The sequence below is a fragment of the Melanerpes formicivorus genome, unplaced genomic scaffold (genome assembly GCF_026170545.1).
Source record: "Melanerpes formicivorus ecotype bairdi unplaced genomic scaffold, bMelFor1.0.p_v2 SCAF_25, whole genome shotgun sequence".
In the NCBI taxonomy this organism is placed as follows: Eukaryota; Metazoa; Chordata; class Aves; order Piciformes; family Picidae; genus Melanerpes; species Melanerpes formicivorus.
Window position 1 is genome coordinate 11543722 of NW_027142377.1, and position 23017 is coordinate 11566738.

General features: G+C 42.8%; 1 protein-coding gene across 1 annotated transcript in view; it reads left to right on the plus strand.

The window, feature by feature from the left end:
• Nucleotides 1–23017, plus strand: part of ZC3H6 (zinc finger CCCH-type containing 6) — a 25867-nt gene continuing 2850 nt past the window's right edge. The window contains exons 1-11 of the mRNA XM_068153357.1: nt 1–272; nt 9823–10003; nt 10995–11120; nt 11914–12169; nt 13831–13952; nt 16236–16352; nt 18006–18117; nt 18660–18769; nt 19525–19778; nt 20384–20904; nt 21940–22179. Coding sequence (XP_068009458.1) covers nt 181–272; nt 9823–10003; nt 10995–11120; nt 11914–12169; nt 13831–13952; nt 16236–16352; nt 18006–18117; nt 18660–18769; nt 19525–19778; nt 20384–20904; nt 21940–22179 — 2131 coding nt within the window. The 5' untranslated portion in view covers nt 1–180. The remainder of the gene's footprint in view (nt 273–9822; nt 10004–10994; nt 11121–11913; nt 12170–13830; nt 13953–16235; nt 16353–18005; nt 18118–18659; nt 18770–19524; nt 19779–20383; nt 20905–21939; nt 22180–23017) is intronic.

Genomic DNA, 23017 nt, shown 5'->3' on the forward strand with positions numbered 1-23017 from the left:
GAAACCTTCATCATCTCTCCTCACTGAGGGACCCGACCCTCCTCCTCACCGAGCCGCCCCCAGAGCGGCTGTGCGCGCCGCCGCCGCCGCCACCTCCTCCTCCTCCCTCCGCACCACGGGCAGCGGCAGTGTCCTGCCTTCTTCCACCTCCCTCCTCCTCACCACACCACAGCCAGCACAATGGCCTTTGAAAGCCTGTTCTCCAAACCCCCAAACCCAATTCTTGACCCAAACATGCCCGACTCTGACAGGCAACATGCAGGGGACGAAAGGTCGAGTAACATTCTTCTCTCTCTCCGCTTCTCATAATGGTGATACTAGTGGGGTGATGATGATGCTGATAATGATGATGATGCTGTGTGTTAATGTGCCTAGGGGGTTAACGATGTTTTTGTGGGGGCAGGTCACCTTCAGCCTGGAAGAAACGGGGTGACGACTGGGGTGGTGGTGGGGAATGCAAGGAAGGGGGGGGGGTGTCACTGAATTAGAGGTGGATGATTAGCAGGGCTTTAGTTTTTTGTATGCATGCATTTTACATCTTCATTTGTTTACTCTGGCTGGGAATGGGGACTGTTTTCCATTTCTTTCCATAAATTGCACTTTCCAGCGGGTGTCTGTTGAATGTCACCATTGTTCTTTTTCTCCCTTGCCCTGGCGCTGTTAGTCAGGTAGGAAAGGGTGCTTGGAGTTGCTCTCCTTTTTTCCCTTCCCCTCCTTTTTTCCTTCCCCTCCCCCCCCCTTCCCCTTCCCCCTTCCCTTGCCCTTTGCTCCCTCCCCTTCCTCCCCCCCGGTTGTTTTTATTTATACAAGAATTCCTCACTAGATCCATATTTATCGTCATTTTCTTGCCAGATTACACCTTCCACATTTAACTGGATCTTTTTTTATGCAGATTAAGGTCTGACTGACGTTATCTTTACCACCCCTCAGTCCTCATGCGCAGAAAACCAGAGTCCTGTTCCTGGTGAAAGGACCTGTGTTAGTCCCTCCCTCCCTTTCTTTCCTGCAGCTGCTGGAAATTCAAATCCTTTCTCCAGGCAGCCCTGGCCTCCCTAACTAGTTCCAAAAATACCGTGCCAGGGTGGCAGCTATCAGTCTTTCCATTTCTATCTACTCAGAGCATTCATGACACAACTGCAGGAGTTAAAAAAAATGTTGGTTTGTGACAGCTGGGCTTCAGTCTGTCCTCCCCACACAGTTCCACATCCGTGCTTCTGCTTGCTTCAGAGGACTGAAAAACACTGAAAAGGGCTTTTGAGTGAGTGTAGCTCTTCCCTCACGGGAGAAAGACTCACTAATTCGGTGGTGCCAAGTGGGAAATGGAGGGCTTGTGCAGGCTGGGTGACTGGTCCAAAAATGGTGCTGTGATTTAGTGCAAGTTCATGGCACACCCCAGAGATGCTGATTCTTGTTTTCACCTTCCTGCTTTTAATTGTGAAAGAGTGTATAGTTATGTCATGCTGCATGTTCCAAAAGAGTGCTGTGTAAAGAGAAAGCTTGTAATCCACTGGGATTGCTGAAGTTAGAGCATAACTACCAATTAAAATTGTGCAGGAGTGGCAGGCAGAGTGTTGTAGAGTTCCTGGAGTTGGTAAGTCTGTGGCTTTTTACTGTTTCAGGGATTGAAAGTGCTTTGTGTTTTAAAAGTCCTCCCGGAGGACATGTCCAGATTAGCTGTTCTGCTGGAAGCATAGTTTTTCTAGGTTAGGGTTACTCATGCAGTGCTGACCAGTAGAGTTCCTCTAACCAGCTGCTCTTGCCAGTAAGCTTGTTATTACACTGGTAAATGATGAAATGCAACAAATAAGTGCTACCTAATTACATAATGTGTTTTAAATACCGGCTACTTGATGAACATGCCTTTATTTCAGAAGAGCAGAAGAATGACAAACACATTTACCTGTTAAATAATACTTTGTAAACAAGACCTCAGACAAGAGGGAAGCAGCAGTTTTGCAGAAATGTGTCATATGTATTCTTAATACACCCAGAGCCTTGTTAACAGAAATCCCTGCAAACACAAAACGTTTTTGTACTGTATTAGGTGTGCAAATGTTTCCCTGTCAAAGTGTAACATTTTAATCTAAGGTTTAAAACCATTTCCCTGCCAGCTGGTGCCTGGAAAGGCCTAAAGTGAAGCAGGGTCTTTCCCAACCACATAAAACATGGTTGTCTCACCAAGGGGAGGAACAGCACAGCTTTAACTGTGAGCATTTTTAGTACTGAATTGGTGTTGTCCAGTCTCTGTTACAGTCAGTTGAAAAGACAGCTGGAAGGCTTGTAGAAAAGCCACTGAGATCCGGTCCACTTGTGCTCTGAGTTAACCTTGAATTGGAGTCTCACTGCAATACTAGCTTGGTGATTTAACTTAACACTGTCTACTTCCAGTACCTTTTGTCTTGCAAATAAATGTTTCACTGCAGTGGGAGCTCGACAGCACTAGTTTACTGCAGGTAGGGCCCAGAACAGGAAGCAGCATAAATGCATTTCTGTGAATGGTTAGGTTGGTTTTGAACCGACCTGTAGAGTTACACTAAACAATTTCTTTGTATCTGTGCAGTGGAAAAGAGTAACAAACCTTGTCTCTCCACACTTTGAAGTGTGTGAAGATTGTCCTAACCCAAAGTCTTTGTTTTCTGGGTTTGTAAATGGGGCACCTGATTCACCAAGGAATGTTCTCATTCCTTAAATATTTGCGGTTAACTCATTGTGGAGACATTCTCTTTGGTGGAGGAGTTGAGGCTTGCTGTGCACACAGATACCAAGTGTCTTTAGAGAGTTTGTTTTTACAAATCCTAGATGTTAGGTTGGTGCTGATGCTTGCTGTTGGCTCTCTGCTCTGCTGTTACTTAATTTCTAGCCTTGGAGATTTATACTATTATCTGCTGTAAAAATAGCAGTGACCTAGTAAGAGGTCTGAACACGGAGATGCTAACTCATGGATTAGAGTTGTAATGCTTCTGAAGCCAACATGGGCTCACAAGTCGCATTGTAAGTATCACACCCCCTTTTACCTGCTCATGGTGTGATAAAGGAAATACAGAGTTGGAGATGACTCTGGGCAGGCACCTGAGCTGCCTGTGAACCTTTAGACAGGCTGAATTTTTTGCACAGGGTTTTCAGAAATGCCACTTAGAAGCATTTCTGGTTACTCCTCCTGAGGAAAAAAGCTAATCCTCAGCATACATTTTTCATTATGGATCTGATACCATTTGTGCATTGAGAATTAAGTTGGTGTGGTCACTTTTCTATTCAAGATGAGCTGATCTGATGTTTACAAAGTGTAAAACCACTGTTCCTTCATCAGCTGTGTGTGGCTTGTGTGTGTACAGGGAAGCTAGGGGAATTAAGACTTCACCCAGCCACTCTGGGATTTAAAAAAATAATGATTTCTCTAGTTTTCTCTCTGAACTGCCTGCTCCCCCTCCCTATACCAGTTTTGCACTCTTATGTTTTGCATCCCTGTCCTCAGTGAGCATGATTTACACTGTGCTGCTCAAACAGGTCTGTCTGGTTCGCCCTGATGGAGACCTGCTCTGCTAAATTATAGCCAGTGGCAGGGAAAGGGGAAAATGCAAGTGACAGACTAAACCAAGAGTAGTACCAACTAACCGAATCTGTTTTATGTACCTTTGTTGTATGTGTTCCCCATTGCTGCTTAGTCAACATTATTACAGATGACTTTGCCTGTGCCGTGTGGCTTCTGGTCTCTGAAGCGTTAAGGATCAGGGAAGCATTTGTGGAGCAGAAGGGCTAAAGTTCATCTCTAATACTGGTTGCTTTATCCAGCTTGACTGCTCTCCCAGTCTCCTTTGTCACAAGGTTTCCATCCATGTTTAGTTAATGAGTTAAATGTGCCTCCTTTATTCTGCCTGGTGCTTTAATGCCCCCTCTGTGTGTAGCTGAGTTTGAACTCTGTACTAGTAGCTAGTTTCAGAGATACATTTTCACCAGAGTGGTTCATGTCGTGTTGAAGTTGGTTTTGATTGCTGGATGTAGCTTTATGGAGATTTACTGGATTTGAGTAGGATTTCACCACTTGGACGTTTGGAAACAGGGAAGTGAAGAGGTTATCCTTCACGAATATGCCTTGTGGGGACACTAGGTTTGCTCACTGTGCAGCAAACACTGTAGGAGGGGCAGAAATGCAGCTGCCTGACATCTCTCATCTCCCTGGGGAAGAGGAGGTGGCCTGGATGAATTCTGTACTTTCTTCTACAGTATTCACCTCAGTGTCTGGAGATGGTTAGGCAGTGGGGTAGGAAGGTGGATTTCTAAACCCTGGCCTCCAGTGACACCATGGGAAGTTATTTTTACTGTGCTTCACATCTGTCTTTCTTGCTTTGTTCCCCATTTTGTGGGAACCCAATAGCTCTCACAGCCATCCCTGGTGATGAAATCACAACCTGAGCGGTGTGATGTGTAATTTGCCATGATGCTGTCTCACTGCCTGGCTGTAGATTAAAATAACCTCATGTTTGCAGGGTGCCCCAAACTAACAGGCAGCTTAAAAGTGCTGTGAACAACTTCTGTAACAATGTCAAAGGAGCCAGTGCTGATCCTTGGTGACCTGTGTAACTGCAACACCACCTTGTAGTTTTGTAGTTACTGTTGTTATTCGCAAGTCCTTTAGTGAAGCAGTGTGCTGGGATAAATGAACGTGTTTTAGCCCTCTGACATCTCACTTTAGATGCACAGTTTTAATGTCATGAAATTGCACTTGAGTTACTGTCCTCTTCATCATTTTTTCAAACCAGAAATCTGACCTGTGAAGATTATTGTGGGTTCATGTGACAGTGAACAGGACATAAGTAACCATGTAGTGATGAGGAATTGTAGCAGTGCCACAAGCACTACGTGGCACTCTGTCTTTTCTAGACTCACTGGATGTGGAAAATAGGTGCAAGAAGGTTGTTTGTAGTAGCAGGAGTGTATGGGGAGCTGGAATAGAGGAGATGAAGGAGAAATTCAGTTTGGGGTACTAAGGAAAATGTGCCCAAAGGACACTAAGGAGGAAAAATATCTGGGCTGTTTGACTCAGGGAGTCTTGACCAATGTCAGTCATGAATCAAATCTCCCCCAAATGGACTTAACAGAAAGTAACGTTCGATGATAGAGATTCAGTTTTGTTGCAGGATTGTTCCTGTAAGTTCTCAGAACATACAGAAATACAGTTCTTAGGTAGCAGGAGAACAGCCCCAATGGCGGGGGGGGGAAAGCACCTTTGAAAGCTTTTCTGCAAATGTTTGACAGCTGCAGTGGTCAGTGTGCTGAGAAGATTCATCTTCTTGTATCTTGGGCTTAAGGAGCTTGAGTTGTAAATCTCCTCTGGACATAAAGAATGCTGTATTTAAAAATGACTTTGACTAAGGGCAAGGAAAGTGAGTCCAAGCCAAGCTGGAATGTTAGAAATTACACTATAAACACTAGAGCAGTAGTGAGTTACTTTGTGTGTGGACTCCTCCCTCCCCCCCTTCTCCCCTGAGCAAATATTTGCATAACTGCTCTTTCAGTGATTTTACCAGACTGATTATCTCTGAAAGACGATTTGACTTCTGTGGCTTTATGATCCATTTTGGGGATGCTCTAGAAATACACCGGGGACAGTGGAAAGAGTTTCTGGTTTTGCTTTCACCTGCCCATCAAGCTCTGAGTGCCTGGGTATTGCAGCAGGAGGGAGTGATCCATCAGGGATTTTTGTTCTTTCTCTTGCATTTGGGGATCAACCACAGTCCTTGTGCAGGGGCTGATAGGAAAGGTCGTGGCCATTGCATTACCTTTTGTTTAGTTAGGATTTGCTGGAGTCTAGGTGACGGCACTTAACCCCAAAAAGACTTGAAATGCACTGGGATGGGAAGGGCTTGGTACAGGTAGCTGAGATCTTTGATTCTGTTTCTTCTTTCCTCTCCCTGAATTTTATGCTGCAGGTCTGTGCTGTCACAGGGCAGATTTAGTTTAGCCTTTGCAAGTACGAGAACCAACTAATACAATACAGTCCAAGAAAGTAACACAGGGCAGTAGCTAAAGATGTTGTTTGTCTCTTTGACTCCTGAGGAATGCCCTGTGGAGGCATGATAAACTGTTCCCCTCACAGCTAGTTGGCATTATTTCAGTGAAGGGTGTTCTTGTGGTGTTGGAAAGAGAGGTGAATCTTGAGAGAGACAATAAAATTATGCTTTGGTTTTTGTGTGTCAGACACTTTCAGCAGCGGTAGAAGCATGCTAGGATACTGTGTAACAAGGAGCTGCACTTCACAAAACAAGTTCCCATCCTTTCTCCTTAGATTACCCTTGTGATTTTTTGGCTGTTGAGATCTGCCAAAGGGATGGTAACCTGAGCCTCGGACTCCTTTCCTAGAAGATCATCTGCTAGCTGTGTTTTTCCAAACCACATCTGTTTGCTTGACTTGTATTACTCATAGTGGAAAAGGAGGTGGCAAAGGAGGTGCAGATAGCCCTTCCCAAAGCTACTTGCTGGAGCCAAGTCTGTGGAATATATTTAGGAAGTGAACTTCTAAAACTCCTTTGGAAATAGTGAAATAATGAAAATATTTTCAGCTGGTTCCAATGGATTATAAGGTTTTTACCATTATCTCTTCAAACTATATTTATCTACTGTCTGTAGAAAAACAACAACAAACAAAACCCAACCCACAAAAAACCCCACAACACCAAAAAACCAAAACATTCTTGAAGTTCAGTGCTTGGAAAACTCTAGGATGTTGTGGAAAGAATGTAGGCATTTGGATACTGGAGGGCTTTTGTAATCATAGCTTTGAAACGCAGCCCGAAGGATTGTATGACCAGGATTCTGCGTGATTGTTTTACCTAGAGAGTTGTTGAAGCCCTGGATGGGACCCAGAACTATAAATACATGGTGGCAGTTCCCAGAGGAGCTGGTAGCTGGCAAAAAAGGCAGTTATTTCCCAAGAAAGTGATTTACTTGGAAGGGTATTTTAATTGCATAAAACATCCTTGAGAGAGGGGGGTTAGCTCACATTGCCAGGAGCTAAATGCTGCTTTTTTAATGGCTGCAGGTGTTTCATAAGTAGTTGTGTCCCCTTTTCATTAGGCACACTTGATAAATCAAATATTTCCTGGAGAGATTGGATATTCTGTGAAGTCCCCTCTGACTTCAGAGTTTGTCAGGCAGTGCTGGGGATAATGAGCACCATGGTGCTTGAAGGCAGGATTTACTTTATGCTTGGGACACATGGTGTCAGTACCCTTTATCTCACCTCAAGCATATCTTGATGTTATGTTCTCCTTTGTACAGCAGTGTAAGTTTTGTGTGCAAGAAAATATTTAGGGCCATAAAGGTGCACTAGCAAAGTCTCTGTACTTTTTGGACTTAGTATTTTGACATTCTGGAGTTTCTTAGGAAGTTTTCTTCTCTCGTGCTGCTCAGCAAAACAAAGCTGTTCTCAGTACTTGAGAAGATTCTTTTCTCTTACATTCCAGAGTAATTTTTTTTCAGTTGCTATACTCTAGCTCCCTTTGTGTTTTGCTTAGAAATGTTCCTCAAGTCCCTTTCTCAGTCATGTCTTGGTGGTGTGCTTTGGTTTGGTTTTGGGGATGTTTTGTGTTGTTTTTTTTTTGCATTATGGTTGCCTTTAGAATCATAGAATGTTTGAGTTGGAAGTGATCTTTAAAGGTCATCCAGTCCAATTCCTGTGCAGTCAGCACATGCATCTGCAACTAGATCGGGTTGCTCAGGGCCCAGTCCAACCTGATCTGGAATATTTCCAGGGATGGGCCATCTCAAACTTCTCCTGTCACTACCCTCAGCCTAAGAAATGTCTTCCTTCTGTCTAGTCTAAGTATTCCCCTCTTAGTTTAAAACCATCACCACTTGTTGTGTTGCAACAGGCCTTGCTAAAAAGTCTGTCATGTTTTGCACAGGCACCTTTAACTACTGGAAACTCACAATAAGGTCTCCACAGAGCCTTCTTTCCTACTGTGAACAACCCCAACACTCTCTTAGGAGTTCCATTTAGTTCTAATAAGTTTCATGACGTATGGGATGATGATACAGAAGTCATGTCTTCTCCACTTTTCTTCTCCTTTACTTCTCCTACAAAAAATTGCAACTTTGGGCTGCTTCTGATTTCTTAACGTGCTGCTTTTTGCTTGTGGAGACCCATGTGTTTCATTTCCTGGTGAGTTCTTACCCTTTCCAAATAGCAGAAGGGGAATTGAGACTGCTTCAGCAGTATGTCTGAAATAGGGATGAGAAATAGGTTAGCTGTGTTGTCAAAACTTTTCTTTCATGGCAAAATGTTTCCAGGGTTGTTACTGTTTGGGTCAGTAGGCAAAACTGTATATAAAGCCTTATATAATAATGCAAACGTTTTTCCTTAGTGGTGGAGACAAGCACAAGCATTCCTGTTTTTCAGTCTACAAGCACTTAAAGTGCTTGAACTCCAGCTTGGAGACTTTTGAGACATTCATATGCAGAAGTTACACTCACATGCATCTTGTTTTGTTTACAGTATTTGAACCAGTGTAGGTGAGCACATTGTTGGAAAGCTGTTCTGTGGAAAGAAACTGGAAATGCTGGTGGGCAAAAAGTTGCCCATGAGCCAGCAAAGTATCCTGGCCACGAAGGCCAGTGGTTCCTTGGGGTGCATGGGAAGAGTATGGTCAGCAGGTCAAGAGTGGTTCTCCTCCCTGTCTACTGTGCCCTAGTGTGGCCATATCTGGAGTATTGAGTCCAGATCTGGGCTTCCCAGTTCAGGCAAGACAGGGAACTAGTGGAGAGAGTCCAGCAGAGGCTACAAAGATACTGAGGGGACTGGAACATCTCTCCAAGGTAAAGAAAGGCTGTGAGAGCTGGGTCTGCTTAGCCTGGAGAAGAGAGATGAAGAAGGGGATCTTCTCAATGCTGATCAATATGTAAAAGGCAGAAGTCAAGAGGATGGGGCCAGACTTGGAGTGATGCCTAGTGACAGGACAGGGGGCAATGGGCATGAACAAACTTAGGAAATTCATTCTGAATGTGAGGAAAATCTTTCCTCTGAAGGTGCTGAAGCTCTGGAACAGGCTACCCAGAGAGTTTGTGGAGTCTCCCTCTGGAGGGATTCCAAAGCTGTCCATCTGTAATCCTCTGGGTGAACCTGCTCTAGCAGGAGATGTTGAGCTAGTGGATCTCCAGAGGTCCCCCACCGTGCTGGGATTCTGTGATTTATTGCTGTGTGACACAGCGCCCTACAAATGTCTCGACTTTGGCCGATACACCCCCCTGCAGTGCCAGGAGCTGATGTGTGGAAGGAAGTACACTTGTATCACTACACAGTTTTCCCTGCTGTGCCCAGCTCCTTTTTGTTACTGCTTCTCTTTGCGATACGGTCTTCAGAGAGTTTTAATTGCCTCCCAATTTGACCACGTATGCTCTGCAAATAAAGGCATGTCATTGGAGTAGAAGTATTTCTAGACATTAACAGCTAAGGTGCCTCTTTTGTTGGAAGTGTTTTTAAGGAGAGCATAGTGCCTTCTTTTGAGTCAGGTTTTTTAATCTAGGCTGGAGAAAAGTATGTAGGAAGAGAAGAGCTTCGTTCTGAATAGTGAAAAAATATGGCTAAGAAAAAAATATGGCTTTTCAGCTTTGTGATTTTGCAGTGAAATTCAAGGCATTTTTCTTCACCTAAAAGAGAAAATCTAAATTCCTAGTAGTTCTTGGATTGTTACATAAAGTGTATAGACAGGGCTGAAAATGTAACCGGTGGAAAGCAGCACTGGGTGTGGTTGGTTTTGCTCTGCTGTTGGTCAGAGGAGGTGGATAATAACAAGTAATTTTATTGTGTCAATGTTTTCCCTCCCACAGGGAAGATGGAGAGCTGGAAGATGGTGAAATAGATGATGCAGCATATGAAGATGTGAAAGAACATGGTACAAAAGGTGATGACAAACAGAAAAATGAAAAAGGACACAGAAAATCACGGAAGAAACGCAAAAAAGAGAAGGAAAAGAAAAAGTCCAAAAGGAGAAGACGGGATAAGCACAAGGTCAGGAAATGCAGGGCAGAATACTGGAGGTGTTTGGTTTAACTCCAGACAAAGATCTGGGCAATCAGAGAAGAAGTCTAAGATGGTTTTAGTGTGGTTTAGGCAGTTTTGGTCTCCTGAGGGTAGGTTTTGGTATCCTTGTCTTACCAATGCACTCCAGTGTGAAATAGTTTGAAATCCCTGTGGAAGTGCATATTCACACACTCCAGTGGCAGCTGTTGTGGGCAGGGAGACATGTCATTAGGTAAGGAAACACTGGCCACTATCACATGGAATGGTGGCTGAACCATAGAGGTTTGAGAGATTTTGAGGATATGAGGCAAAATGTAAATGTAGCCTTTTAAAATTGAATTGATCCAACTCTTCTAGTGATACCATTTCATAATATAAAATCACTGCTTTTCTGGAAATAAAATACTCTAAGCTAGTTGAGTGAATTCTTCATTAAGTTCTTTAAGCTGTGTATGTTAATCAGCTTAAATGCAAGAGATTAACAAATTTTTAACCTAGAAAATGAAACCTGATGGTAATTCTCTCAGAATAACAGAAATGGAATACTCTTGTATGGGTCCCCTCAGAATTGTCTGCAAAACAATTCACTGAAATAAAGCACCTGTAATGCAGCAGTGGTGAGTTTTCTCCCAGCAGAAAATGACAGGATGCTAATCGTTTCTATAGCCATCTCCCAGGTTTGGTGGCTTCTCAGCAGCATCCCTGTGATGTTGCAAAGAAGCAGGGCTGCGAGACTGACAGGAAGCTGATAGAACCCAGGGAACCCTCAGTGTTTACATTTGGAATCCTTGCTGGGTCTGATCTCTGATGAAAAAATGGGTCATCAAAGGCTGTGCTTTCCTTAGCTTGCTCCAGAGGCAAGTGTGAGAGTTAAGAAAGTGTTTTATTAGGCTAATACTTCCAAATTCATGTAGAGCAGGCAGGTTACACAGAGAATTATGTAACAATGTTTGAGAGTTAACTTTCCCCTTTTTTTCAGCATAACTCTCCTTCCAGTGATGACAGTTCAGACTACAGCCATGACTCTGATATTGAGCGTACAGAAAGACCACATAAAAAGAGTAGCAGCTCTTCATACAGAGATTATGATTCTTCCTTCAGTCAGGTAGTATATTTCTAAAGCTGGTTTCTCATGTCTTTATTTACATGTGATGTGAAATGCAGATGTCAATGATGCAGGTTGTGAAGGCTGACTTGTTCACAGTGCCCATACTCTCAGAGTTCAGGAAGCACATTGAGTTCTCTTTTCCAAACGTAAAGGATTATCTGTGTCATGTAGGTAGGTGGCTTAAGCAAGCCTGATATTACCTCCATCAGGCAACGGCTTGCTTTAACAGTATCTTTATTATTGCCTGAGAGGAAACACCTCTTGAAAAGCCACCTTTAAATATCTGGAATTGATGGAACTGGTACTTCAGAGGAGAGGAGACTTACCTTTTAGGTTGAAACCATTACAGAAACCTCTAAGCCAGATGAATTTATTAAAGACCTGAAGGTCTTGTGTGCAGAAACGGGAGAAGACACAGTGCTGGCTTAGAGGTGGGCATAAGCAGTATTTCATCTTGACAGAGAGAGACTGGATGGGTTGTTTCACCTGTGTTTTTGCATCTGAGATCATGAATGGAAAAGAATTCTTTTAATCACAGTTCATCTAAGTGAACTGATTATGTTAAAACACATCATCAACCCCACTGAGAAGTTTTGTGGAGTATTGATGCTAATGCTGCTCTTTTGATGCATCCACAATATCTTTACTGAGTAACTGATTGTCACTGTTACTGTCTGTTTGTGGAAATCTGGTAGATGGCATGACAAAAAGCAGGGAGAAAAGAATTGGTTTTAGAGAAGTTTGGAAGGGTGGTTTTTGAAGTACTGAGTTTGCAATCTCATTTGTGCAGCATGGGCACCTATCAGGAAATTACATGAGTTCACAGAAGATGCAACACAAAAAGAATGTCAAAAGTAAGGAGTACGATGACTATAGTCATTACAGCGATGAGAACTTTGGGAATTACAATGAAGAAGAAAAGGATGAAGATTTTGCTGATCAGCTCAAACAGTACAGACAAGCTAAAGAGACCTCTGGCACTGATTTAGGACCTCCATTCCCAAAAGAACCAGTGAAAAAACAGGGGATGAAAGGGATACAGAAAGGTAAGATCATTTGAATTATTAATGCTAGTAATGGGTGGTAGCAGTCGTTTTGTGCATCATTTCTGGATGTTTGTCTGGAGAACTGGTGGCTTACAGATCACCTTCTTGCTCTCCTCTCTGAAAAGAGGTTGTATCAAAATGGCCGTCAGTCTCTTCTCTCAAATGACAAGTGATAGGACAGGAGGAAATGGCCTCAAATTCTGCCAAGGTTTATTTTAGGTTGGACACAAGGAACAATTTTCTCCCTGGAAGGATTGTCAAGGCTTGGAACAGGCTGCCCAGGGAACTGATGCAGTCCCCATCCCTGCAGGCATTGAAAAGTTGTGTAGATGTAGTGTTGAGGAATGTGGTTTGGTGGTGACTTGGCAGTGCTGAGTTCAGGGTTGGACTTGATATCTTACAAGCTTTTTCTAACCTACAAGATTCTGTGAGAGCTGAATGAAGAAAGCTGCCAGTCGTGACTTTCTTTTGAGTTGGCAGTCTCTTGTCAGTAAGTGTTGATGCTGCCCTTCAGGAAGGAAGAGTATCATAGGGTCATACTGATGCACATATTGAAGCAAAAGGTCAAATGTTGGGCAATGTGTATGTAGTAATGAAACCTTATTAAAAAGCCAAGATCTTTGTTGTGTAACTGTTTGAATGAGAAATCATGGTGCTATACAGTGACTTTCTGCTGTTAGTTCATCAAAGTCTGAAATAGGACTTGTCAGGGGGAGAAATGTAAATCTGTCCATTCCAAAACTTAATTTAGGCAAAATAAAAAGTAGTTAAATAGTTAAAAATTATGACAGGTATCTGAACACTTCTATGCCCACAACTGGAAGCACCTTAGGAAGGGATTTCTGATGCCCCAATCAGTTTTGTGTTAGTGCATGTTACTGTCTGCCATTTACTACTGCAGTGAAGGTTTGTCCCATTCCTTGTTTGGCTCACAATAAAACCAATTGGCAAAAGACTGGCAGGATCTTTTCAACTGAAGCAAAAAAGGCTTTTCATGTGCTGCTCAGCAATGATGCTTCAAAATCTCTGCAAGTCATCTGAGGTGAGATCAAGGTGTTTTCACTGGGAGTCGCTTTGCTGTTGCAAGGTGGCAGCTGCCTGAAGCAGGTGTGATGTCTGCAGGTCTAACAGGTTTTCTTCGGTTTTCAATTGATGAGAGAGCCAATGTTGTGTCTCAATGGTTTCAGTTTAGAATAAGACTCCCAACATGCTGCTGGCTGGTTAATTACTGTCTTGAGGCTTCCAAAGAGTTACTTGATCATTTTTATTTTCAAAGCTGTTTTGTCATATTTCTTAGGTTCTGTTCTCAGTTTTCTTGCACATACTTGGGAGCCATTTGCAGTTCAGAAAGTGACCAAAGGGCACAAAATGCTTCAACTATTTTGGCTGGTTGGACATAACCTGTCTGCACTTTGAAGGAGATTAGCCATATATTCAGTTTGCTGGCCTGCCATTGGGTTTTTTGAGCTGTGCAGTGCAGGCAGCCACCCAGAACTACAGTGGGCTGATGTGGTTCTGCTTGCCGACTCATCATTCAAGATAGTATTAAGGAATGCAGACTGCAGGAAGGGATATTTAGAATGGTCTGTATTTGGTGCCATGAGACAGCCATTTTTCTTTGCTTTCTGAGATCATTTAAAGAGACTGTTGCTGTTTTCCAGGCATTTCTCAAAGAGGTAATAATTACAATATTGGTCGAGGGCGTGGAATGCAAAAGAAATTGAAGCGTAAAGATCGTGGAAGGGGAAGAGGAGGCAATAAAGGCTCTGATGGCTTTCATGAGGTACGTGGAATGGAAGCTGAGTTCCTGATGGAGTTGTTGCAAGTGACTGGATCTTTTGATTTAATAAGAGTATTTAAAAATGCATCTGTTCTAACTTTTTTCTCGCATCTAAAAAATAGCTGAACTTCAACACTTGCTGTACACAGTTCAGTTGGGAACTTCAGCTTGTGTGTAATGTTCTTGTTTTCCTTGGAAATGTGAAAAATTGGCAGAAGGTGGTTAGTGAGCTCTGCTTTTGAATTGTGCATGAGTTTCAATGTTGACTGTATCTGAAATAAGTTACTGCTACTGGGAGATTTTTCAACAAAGAAAATGAACATTTTCAGAGCTTTTGCCAATTCTTACCTGAATTATGAAGAATTTTCCTTCTCTTCCCATAGCTGTGACTGTGGAAATGGAAATACAGATGAGCTTGGTTTGCATTCAGTAATTCTTTGCATAGGAATTAGAGAAAGTAGTGCTAAGTATTGCCACAGTATTGCTACATGTTCATCTAAATGAAAACCAATACAAACTTGATAAGCTAATCAAAACCATCCATGGCTGAAGAGCTTTATTTAAGCTAAATCATGCTTAATTCTATATAGTGTAACTGGAGTGTCTGTTGTTCTCCTCCCTCCTGCATTCAGGAATGCACATGACTGGCTCCTTGCTAATGCAGTGATGCATGATTCAGTCATGTTAATTTTAGCCTGCATTCTCCAGACTCTCTGCAGCTTCTGGGTGATCCTGATGAGGTGTTCCTTTCCCTGCCCAGCGTGTGGTAGGGAAAAGGGCAGCTGTTTGATGTGCTGGGAGGATACCTCTTTTGTAAGATTAGTCCTTCTTGTTGCTGTAGAGCATGCCCTGTCCTCCAGCGGTGTCTCCCAAGCCATAGAGAAGGGGGGAGGTGAGGAGGCAGCTGCAGATAGGTCCCAGCAGGCAGAAAACAAAAAGCCAGGCTCCTGGCTACAGTGAAATGATGAATTTCGTGGTGCTCCCGAGCTGCACAGTGATGTCCTTGGGATTATCAGGGGCGTGGTGGGAGAATTTCAACTTCCCTCAGGCCGTTGTTTCAAGCACAGTTTGCAGTGCTCCCAGAGATGCTTAGAGCATTTGAGTGATATTTGCATTAACCTCAAAGAAGATCAGTTAATAGATTGAAAGCTGCTTTGTCTGAAGCAGCTGAGAATTGTCTGGGTTCAGTGTGTTCATAGCAGAAAACTGATCTTGACTGATGAGATCTCCTATGAGGAGAGGCTGAGGGAACTGGGGTTGTTCAGCCTGGAGAAGACTCTGGGGAGACCTAGTAATGGCCTTTAAGTACCTGAAAGGGGCCTACAAGAAAGCTGGAAAGGGACTGTTTACAAAGGTCTGCAGTGATAGGATGAGGTGCAATAGTTTTAAATTAGAAGAGTAGATAGATGTGGGTTGGATGTTAGCAGGAAACTCTTTACCATGAGGTAGTGGAACACTGGAACAGGTTGCCTAGGGAGGTAGTTAAGGCCCCGTCCTTAGAGATAATCAAGGTCAGGCGCCACAGGGCTCTGGGCAACCTGATCTAGTGGAGGATTACTGCAGGGAGTTGGACTAGATGACTTTTGTTATGTCCCTTTCAACTCAAACCATTCTATGATTCTGTGGTCCAGGAGTGGTATTTCTAGTGTGAAGATTTCTGCTTCTCATTCTTAAAGTGTTGTGACTTTCCTTACCTGCTGAGCAAAATGGAGACCGGACTCACACGCTGGTGCTTCTGTGTGCTCGTGATGCAGTGTGATACCTGCAGATGATAAAGGCCATCTGCTTCCGTGACTTCACTCAGTATCTGTCTCAGACTTTCTAGTTAGATCTCCAGTGCATATGCCACATGAGAATCAAATCATAAGAGGGAGCAATTAGTTGCCTCAGCGGGTACATTATTTGTACACATTAGATCACAATTGAATTGTGCTTCCTCGCTCTGCTTTGCCTCACGGTATAAAGCAAACAGGTTTGGTGGGGTTTTTCTGGTTGGGTTTTTTTGTGGGTTTGTTTGGTTTTTTTTCTAATGGGAATAAAAAGGGAGAAAAACAAATCTGGGTGTAACAGATCTGTTGTGTCTGTGGTCTGTGTTGTAACAAGTTTCTGCTTTGGTTGCTTTTATTAAAGCATCTAAGTATTTGTATTTACATTTACTCTGAGCTGTGGTATAAAATACTTGTAAGAATCATGGTGTAGTTCGTAATTTTTTTTGACAACTGGTGCACCAAGTGTGCTCTAATGTTTTTGTAGCCGTAATCATCAGGATGTTAATTTTTCTTACAGGATGGCAAGCCAGTGAAGAAGTGGGTTAATATGAGTCAGGAGTTCATCAATCAGCATACAGTGGAGCACAAAGGCAAACAGATTTGTAAATATTTCCTTGAAGGGAGGTGTATCAAGGTAATTGTGGGCTGTGTCTGTCGGCCTGAGAAAGGGGAGAATATGTTCTCTTCTTTTTTTTATGTAAGCTGCTCCAGAGAGAATTGGTATGTTGAAACTCAGTGTTTTGATTTCTGATGTTTTGAGTATTAAGAGAGGAATGCTAATAGAAGTACTTGGTGGGAAAATACTCCTTTCTGTTCCATGTTTTGAATGATAAGAAATGGTGTTTTTAAATTACTGTATATAGAAGCTTTGTGTGATGAACATGCTCTGGCAGTGTATCATGGGCAAGATTTGATGTATATTTACAAGCATGGAATCTGTAGGCAGGCAGTGGTTTCTGAATATATTAGATTATTTCTCTTCTATGTGCTGCTGATTTTCAAACATCAAAGGAATTGCTCAATTATGCTCAGTTGCTTCTCTCTTTGAATTAAAAAGTGGGGTTGTGGTAATAGTTTCACTACTAAATAACCAGCAAGTGGAAAGCAGCAGAAAGAAGAGAATGGTGTTCAGAGCAGCCCTCTGTCCAGCAGCAGCCCTACCAAGACAGTCTCGTACTAGATACAAAAACATTGCTACTGCTTCACTTTGAGGCTCATGCTGCTGTGAAGTTGCATCCTCTGATGTCAGACTATTTCAGTCATTTACAAAACACACTTAGCAACTGACACGTTTCTCCAGTGAGTGAGTGCCTGGTATTTGTGGCCTCTGTATATTTAGAGGTAAAGCATTTTCTCTTTCTTTCAAAGTCAAGGTGAAAATTAGTATGCTTTTTCCCAAACCAGGCAGGAATTGGATATGTTTGGTGCTGCTTTGATCTATTTTAGTGTGCTACCCTCAGCAAGATGAGTATTTGCTGCCACCTTCAGATTTAAAACAAGTAGCTGAAAGAGCACTTGGTCTATTTGTCATGAAAACCAATACAAAAAATACACCCTCCCCCTCTCCAGAAAAATAATCCTACTGCACACCATGATATGGTTGATAGAAATTTGGTAGTGTAATTGGACTTGTTTCATCTAGTACCTCTGTCTGAGTTGCTAGGTGGAGGCAGTGAAGAGAGCAAGGACTCGAAGACCAGCCTGTTGGCTGCAAGTGCCGCACGTACTTTGTCCCCTGGCTCAGGAGTTGTTTCTCTTTGTCCAGCTCCCCTGCTCTTCACAGTTTCTAGGAACATCTTCCTAATGCAGTTGTGTGTTAGTTAAGATGAGGACAGACTGAGTTGGGGTTGTTCAGTCTGGAGAAGAGAAGGCTCTGAGGAGACCTAATTGTGGCCTTCCTATCTGAAGGGGGCTACAAGAAAGCTGGGGAGGGGCTTTTTAGGGTCTCGGGTAGTGACAGGACTAGGGAGGATGGATCTTGGCTAGACGAGGGGAGATCCAGATTGGATGTTAGGAAGTGGAGTCACCATCACTACATGTGTCTTAAAAGGAGCCTGGGCAAGGTACTCAGTGCCATGGTTTAGTTGATTAGATGGTTTTGGGTGATAGGTTGGACTTGATCTCAAAGGTCTTTTCCAACCTGGTTAATTCTGTATAGCTGAATCTTCTGTATAAAATGTTTAAATTCAGCTAAGGAGGATGGTTTTATTTAAATATTTAATATTTCATTAGAAATGGAATTGCTTGGCATATGAGGCTACTAATATTTCCCCTTGCTTTCTTCTAGGGAGAGCAGTGTAAATTTGATCATGATGCAGAGATTGAGAAAAAGAAGGAAATCTGCAAGTTTTACATACAGGGTTACTGCACCAAAGGAGAGAACTGCATTTATTTGCACAATATCCTTTAAAAAACACCAAACAAAATAAATTGAAAGTATCTGTTTACCCTGAGTTGATGTAAGTGATTTTTAAGGCTAGCCATTTCTTTTAAGAGACTATAACAAAGACTATGTAGATCTGCTACAAGAATACTATTTTTTCCTGCTAAGATAGGAGGAGAAAGGGTGAAATTGCTACTTTGTTTTCAGTTTCAAGGATTTTTAATGTTTTAAAGGATAAACCCCTTGAAGTCACATGCATTTGTCCACATATATATAAAACCTGGATCTGTTCTTATTTGGGGTTTGATCTGGAGCTGGGATTTTCATCTTTTAATCACAGCTGTAGAATCATGTCAAAAGTATTGTTAAGGCCACAGTAATGTAAAGAATGTGAAATGGGATTAGGAGGTAAGTTGGTTACTAGCTTTCAAAATTCTTTACATGCTGCTTTGAAAGATTAAGTACTGGTGAAGAATTGAAAGGTAGTTGACAGCTGAATTCACACACTTGTCAAAGTAGCAATCAGCCTTTATTAGAAATCCTTAATTTGTTGCTTACATGAATTCCCTTGCAAGTTCTACCACACAGGAGCAAAGTGCTATCAAGGAGATAAGTGCAAATTTTCTCACGCTCCACTGACTGCAGAAACAAAAGAGCTGTTAGATAAGGTGAGCAATTCATGGTCTTTAAACACAAGTTTGTTGATACAAAGAATAGAGAGGGAGGTTGCTAGAATTTCCTTTGGGATTCTTGGGGAGTGGGATTTTAAAGTTCTCTGTTGCTCTTCAGCACAGTTAAGTCTGTGACTGGGTTCAGTACCAGGAATTCCCCTTGGCATCATTTGTTCCAGTAGTTCTGTGGGATCTATTTTATTTTATACTTCCTTTTACATCTCTTACTGTGGAAATCTTCCTGTGTTTTGTAACGAGAAGTGTGGCTTTTCTGCTGCCTGCCTTTAACTGCGTAGATGTTAGATACCTGACTTTGCACTCAGAGCTGAGGAAGCAATGAGGTGGCTTACCTTAATGATTCATAAAACCTTGACCTTTGTGCAAAGTAGGATATCCCTGTTCCCCTCCAGTTACAACACAACAGGCCTTAGCAGAAAAGTGATGTGAGTTTAACACTCAGAATGTTATGAAGCTTAGAATAAGTCTTTCAACTTCTGTTGCTTAAAATGACCATGTAAAGGAGGTGGACTTGTATGAAATTGTCCCTTCCTGATTGCAGAAACAGTTTTCTCCCTGGCTGTGAACTGGGGTCCTGCAAAACAGGAAGTAATAAATGTGGAATTCATTTGGGTTTGGTGTCAATATGTAGTAGTATTGTAGCAGGTAATTGTATTTCAAAGGAGGGTGCAAGACTAAATTCAATTGCACATAACTGCAGAACGTAGGAAATGTTTGCTACCTGTCTGTTCCAGGTTTTGAATAATGAGGAGGAGCCACAAAATGAAGATGAGAAAGAATTGGAGGAACTCAGAAAGCGTGGCATAGTTCCTCTCCCTAAGCCACCACCAGGCGTTGGACTTCTGCCAACCCCACCAGAGCAATATCCCTTCTCTGAGTCTGACATAGAGAATTATCAAGATCCTTCAGGAGATTATAAGAAGATCCCATCTCTCTTTGAAATAGTGGTGAAGCCTACTGTGGATTTAGCACACAAAATTGGGAAGAAGTAGGTTTCAGAATTTTGTGTAGAATCCTCCTTAAACCATGGCTGCATAAATATTTAAGCAATTCTCTGTTTCTGTCAGAAATAGACACTACCTACTGTCTTTCCAGATTAATGATCTCTCAAATACTGTCATAACTGTTTACTTATTTAATGCTTTCCATAGAAGAGAAATTATTAAGCCTTTATACTTCCAGAAGGACACTCCACTGGCATTTCATGTGTTGGCTCTGCCTTGCCTGTCTCCATTTGCAGGCTGAGCAAAGTTCCTTCTCCTCAGGAGTCTTTTGACTGTTTATCTTTACTTGACCAAAGCCAATGGGCATTTCTGGTGGGGGCTGTTGCCTTGGGATGTTTAAAACTCTCAGCTGCAGCAAATACCCAGTTCTGCATGTGCTCCTAGTAGAAGAATGTTCTACTTCCAGACAAGCTCTCTCATATCTAATATATATAGTCACTGTCCTTGAAAATTATTTGGCTTATTTCAGATTTGTGTCCAACTTAAGATCAAGTGAGACTGAACAGACATCTCTAAGAGTGAGGAGCATAGGAGACACCTAATAGACTGTAGGTGCAAAGTTTGGTAACTAATTTTCTTCTGCCTACAGGCCACCAACCTTCTACAACAGCGCGTCACCACCGAGACCACCGTTCCAGGGAAATGACCCACACTCTCAACATATGTATAACCCAGGTTCCAGTCCAGGGCCAGGGCCTGGCATGTCACAGGGACATAACGGGCCACCAATGCACCCAGGTTCTCCTGGCCATCATCCATGCGGAGGGCCTCAAGGCCCTGGAATGCCACAGAGTCCTCCTATGCAGGGTGTTCCGCCAGGCTACCTGGGCCCTCAGAATCAGACTGGTATGCCTATGCAAGGGCAGCAGGGTGGCCCGCCTCTCACACCACCAGGTCTTGGGGGATCTTATAACGCCCCAGGAGTTCAAGGACATATGGTGAACATGCCAAGAGAAAATCATTGCCCTCCAGGGCCGCAATACCAGCAGATGCCTGGTGATCGGCAGCCCAACATGAATTACGAGCCCATTCAGAACCCAGCTGATTTCTACGACAATTACTATTCTCATCAAGCTGTACATAACTTCCAGCCTGCTAATAACTCTGGTGGTAAGGACGTTCAACAATCATTACTCCTTGATAGGGTGCTTTGCAGTTGTGTAGTATCAAAGATGAGCAGCTGATACAATTTGTTAAATTGCAAATTTGCAGTTGGGCATCTGAAAGAATTCATCTAAAGAGGCTGCCAAGGCCAATGGGATGTGGTTGCACAAGGCCAAGTGCTCAGTCCTGCAGCTGGGTCACAGCAACCTCATGGATGCTCCAGGCCTGGGGAAGAGTGGTTGGAAACTGTCCAGCCTGGGGTGCTGGTCAACAGCTCGCTGAATATGAGCCAGCAATTTGCTCTGGTGACCAAGAAGTCCAATGGCAGCCTGGCTTGCATCAGGAATAAAGTGGCCAGAACGAGTAGGGAAGTGATCATGCCCCTGTACTCTGCATTAGTGAGATCACACCTAAAATACTGGGTTCAGTTCTAGGCCTCTCACTTCAAGAAGGATATTGAGTTGCTGGAGCATGTCCAGAGAGGGGCAATGAAGCTGGTGAAGCATGAGTCTTGTGAGGAATGGCTGGGAGACCTGGGATTTAGTCTGGAGAAAAGGAGGCTAAGGGGAAACCTTGCTCTCTACAACACCCAGAAACGGAGGTTGTACCGCAGTGGGGATTGGTCTGTTCTCCCAAGTAGCAAATGGGTGTTCTGTTCTGTTAGTATTCTATTCTATGTGACAGGAGGAGAGGTAACAGCCTTGCATTAGGAATAATTTTGTCCCTGAAACAGGCTGGCCAGGGAAGTAGTGGAATTGCCATCCTTGGAGCAGTTTAAAGATGTGGTGCCAAGGGATATAGTTTAGTGGTGGACATGGCAGTTCAGTGTTAATGTTTGAACTCGCTGTCCTTAAAGGTCTTTTCCAACCCAAATGATTCTGTGATTTTGGACAGAAAAGCAAACCTCCTGGAGTAGCCAGTGTATAGCCTTTCACCTGATGCTTTCCACATGTTCTGCTTGATTGTGCTTTATGGTTATCTCCTTGGGTGTAAAAGCATGTATAGATTAACTCCTAACTGTCGCCTTTTCTGGTACTGCAGATGGAACGTGGCATGGAGAATTTACAGATCATCAAGCTCACCTCATGGCTCAAGAATCGCATCAAGGCGGCAATGAGCCGGACTGCATGGGCAGCCACATGGGCCATAAAGCAGCCATGAACGTGCCGGATTTTCTGCCGGCCATGCAGAAAGCCCTTTATGCAAGGCTTAGTCAAAAGCATCAAAGAGATGGGGACTCCATCAGCAGCCAGGGTCAGAGGGCAATGAGCAAAGATGAAGGTAAAAATAATTTTGTTAGAGGTCTAAGCATACTTATTGATCGTGTCTTAGCCCAGAACAAACCTGCTGGCTTGAATTTCCAGCGTGTTGCCATCCAGTGACTGTGCCTTGATCTCAAATACTATTTTCAGCTGAATATTGTTGCTTTCCTTCCCAGTTTGATCAGGATTTTAGTGTTTGCTTAGTTGCTGCATTTCAGTTCCAAGTAGAAAAATCTGTGGGTGATTTTTGGGTGTAGTTCATACCTCTGGGTGATTGTATTGTTTATTGAATTACTTCTCAAAATCCCTGATCTTAAAATCCATGGTGGTTATTTCTAACTGCTAATAATTCATCTTCACTTCTGTTTAATCAGTTGCACCTCTTCATCTTTTCTGCATGTTCCATTTCTCCAGAGGATTATTTCTTCCTCTGTGATACCTGAAACATCCAGTGTTTAATCTGAGTGTGTCTTATGCAACCTTCTGTGACCAAATCTCATGCTCTAAAACCTGATTTGCTGAGTTCAGATTAGGCCAGCAAATTGCACCTGTTTAGCTGGTTTGAAGACTACCATGAGGTGCTATGTTACTTTTCCTTCTACAGTCCCACACGGAATATCTTTTTCATCAAGACTCAGATTTTAAGTGGTTGGTTTTTGTTGGGGTTTTGTGTGTGTGTGTGTGTTGGGTTTTTTTGTGTAATTAACTGATAGATATTTTTTTATGTCAGTTCTTTATTGAAACTCATTTGTGTCATTTTGGGTTACAGTTGCTAAATAAATGGAGTGATGCCTTAGTATCTGGCCCTTTCGGTTTGATTTTACTGAGAAGTTAGCCTTTATCTGAGTGAATGTGTT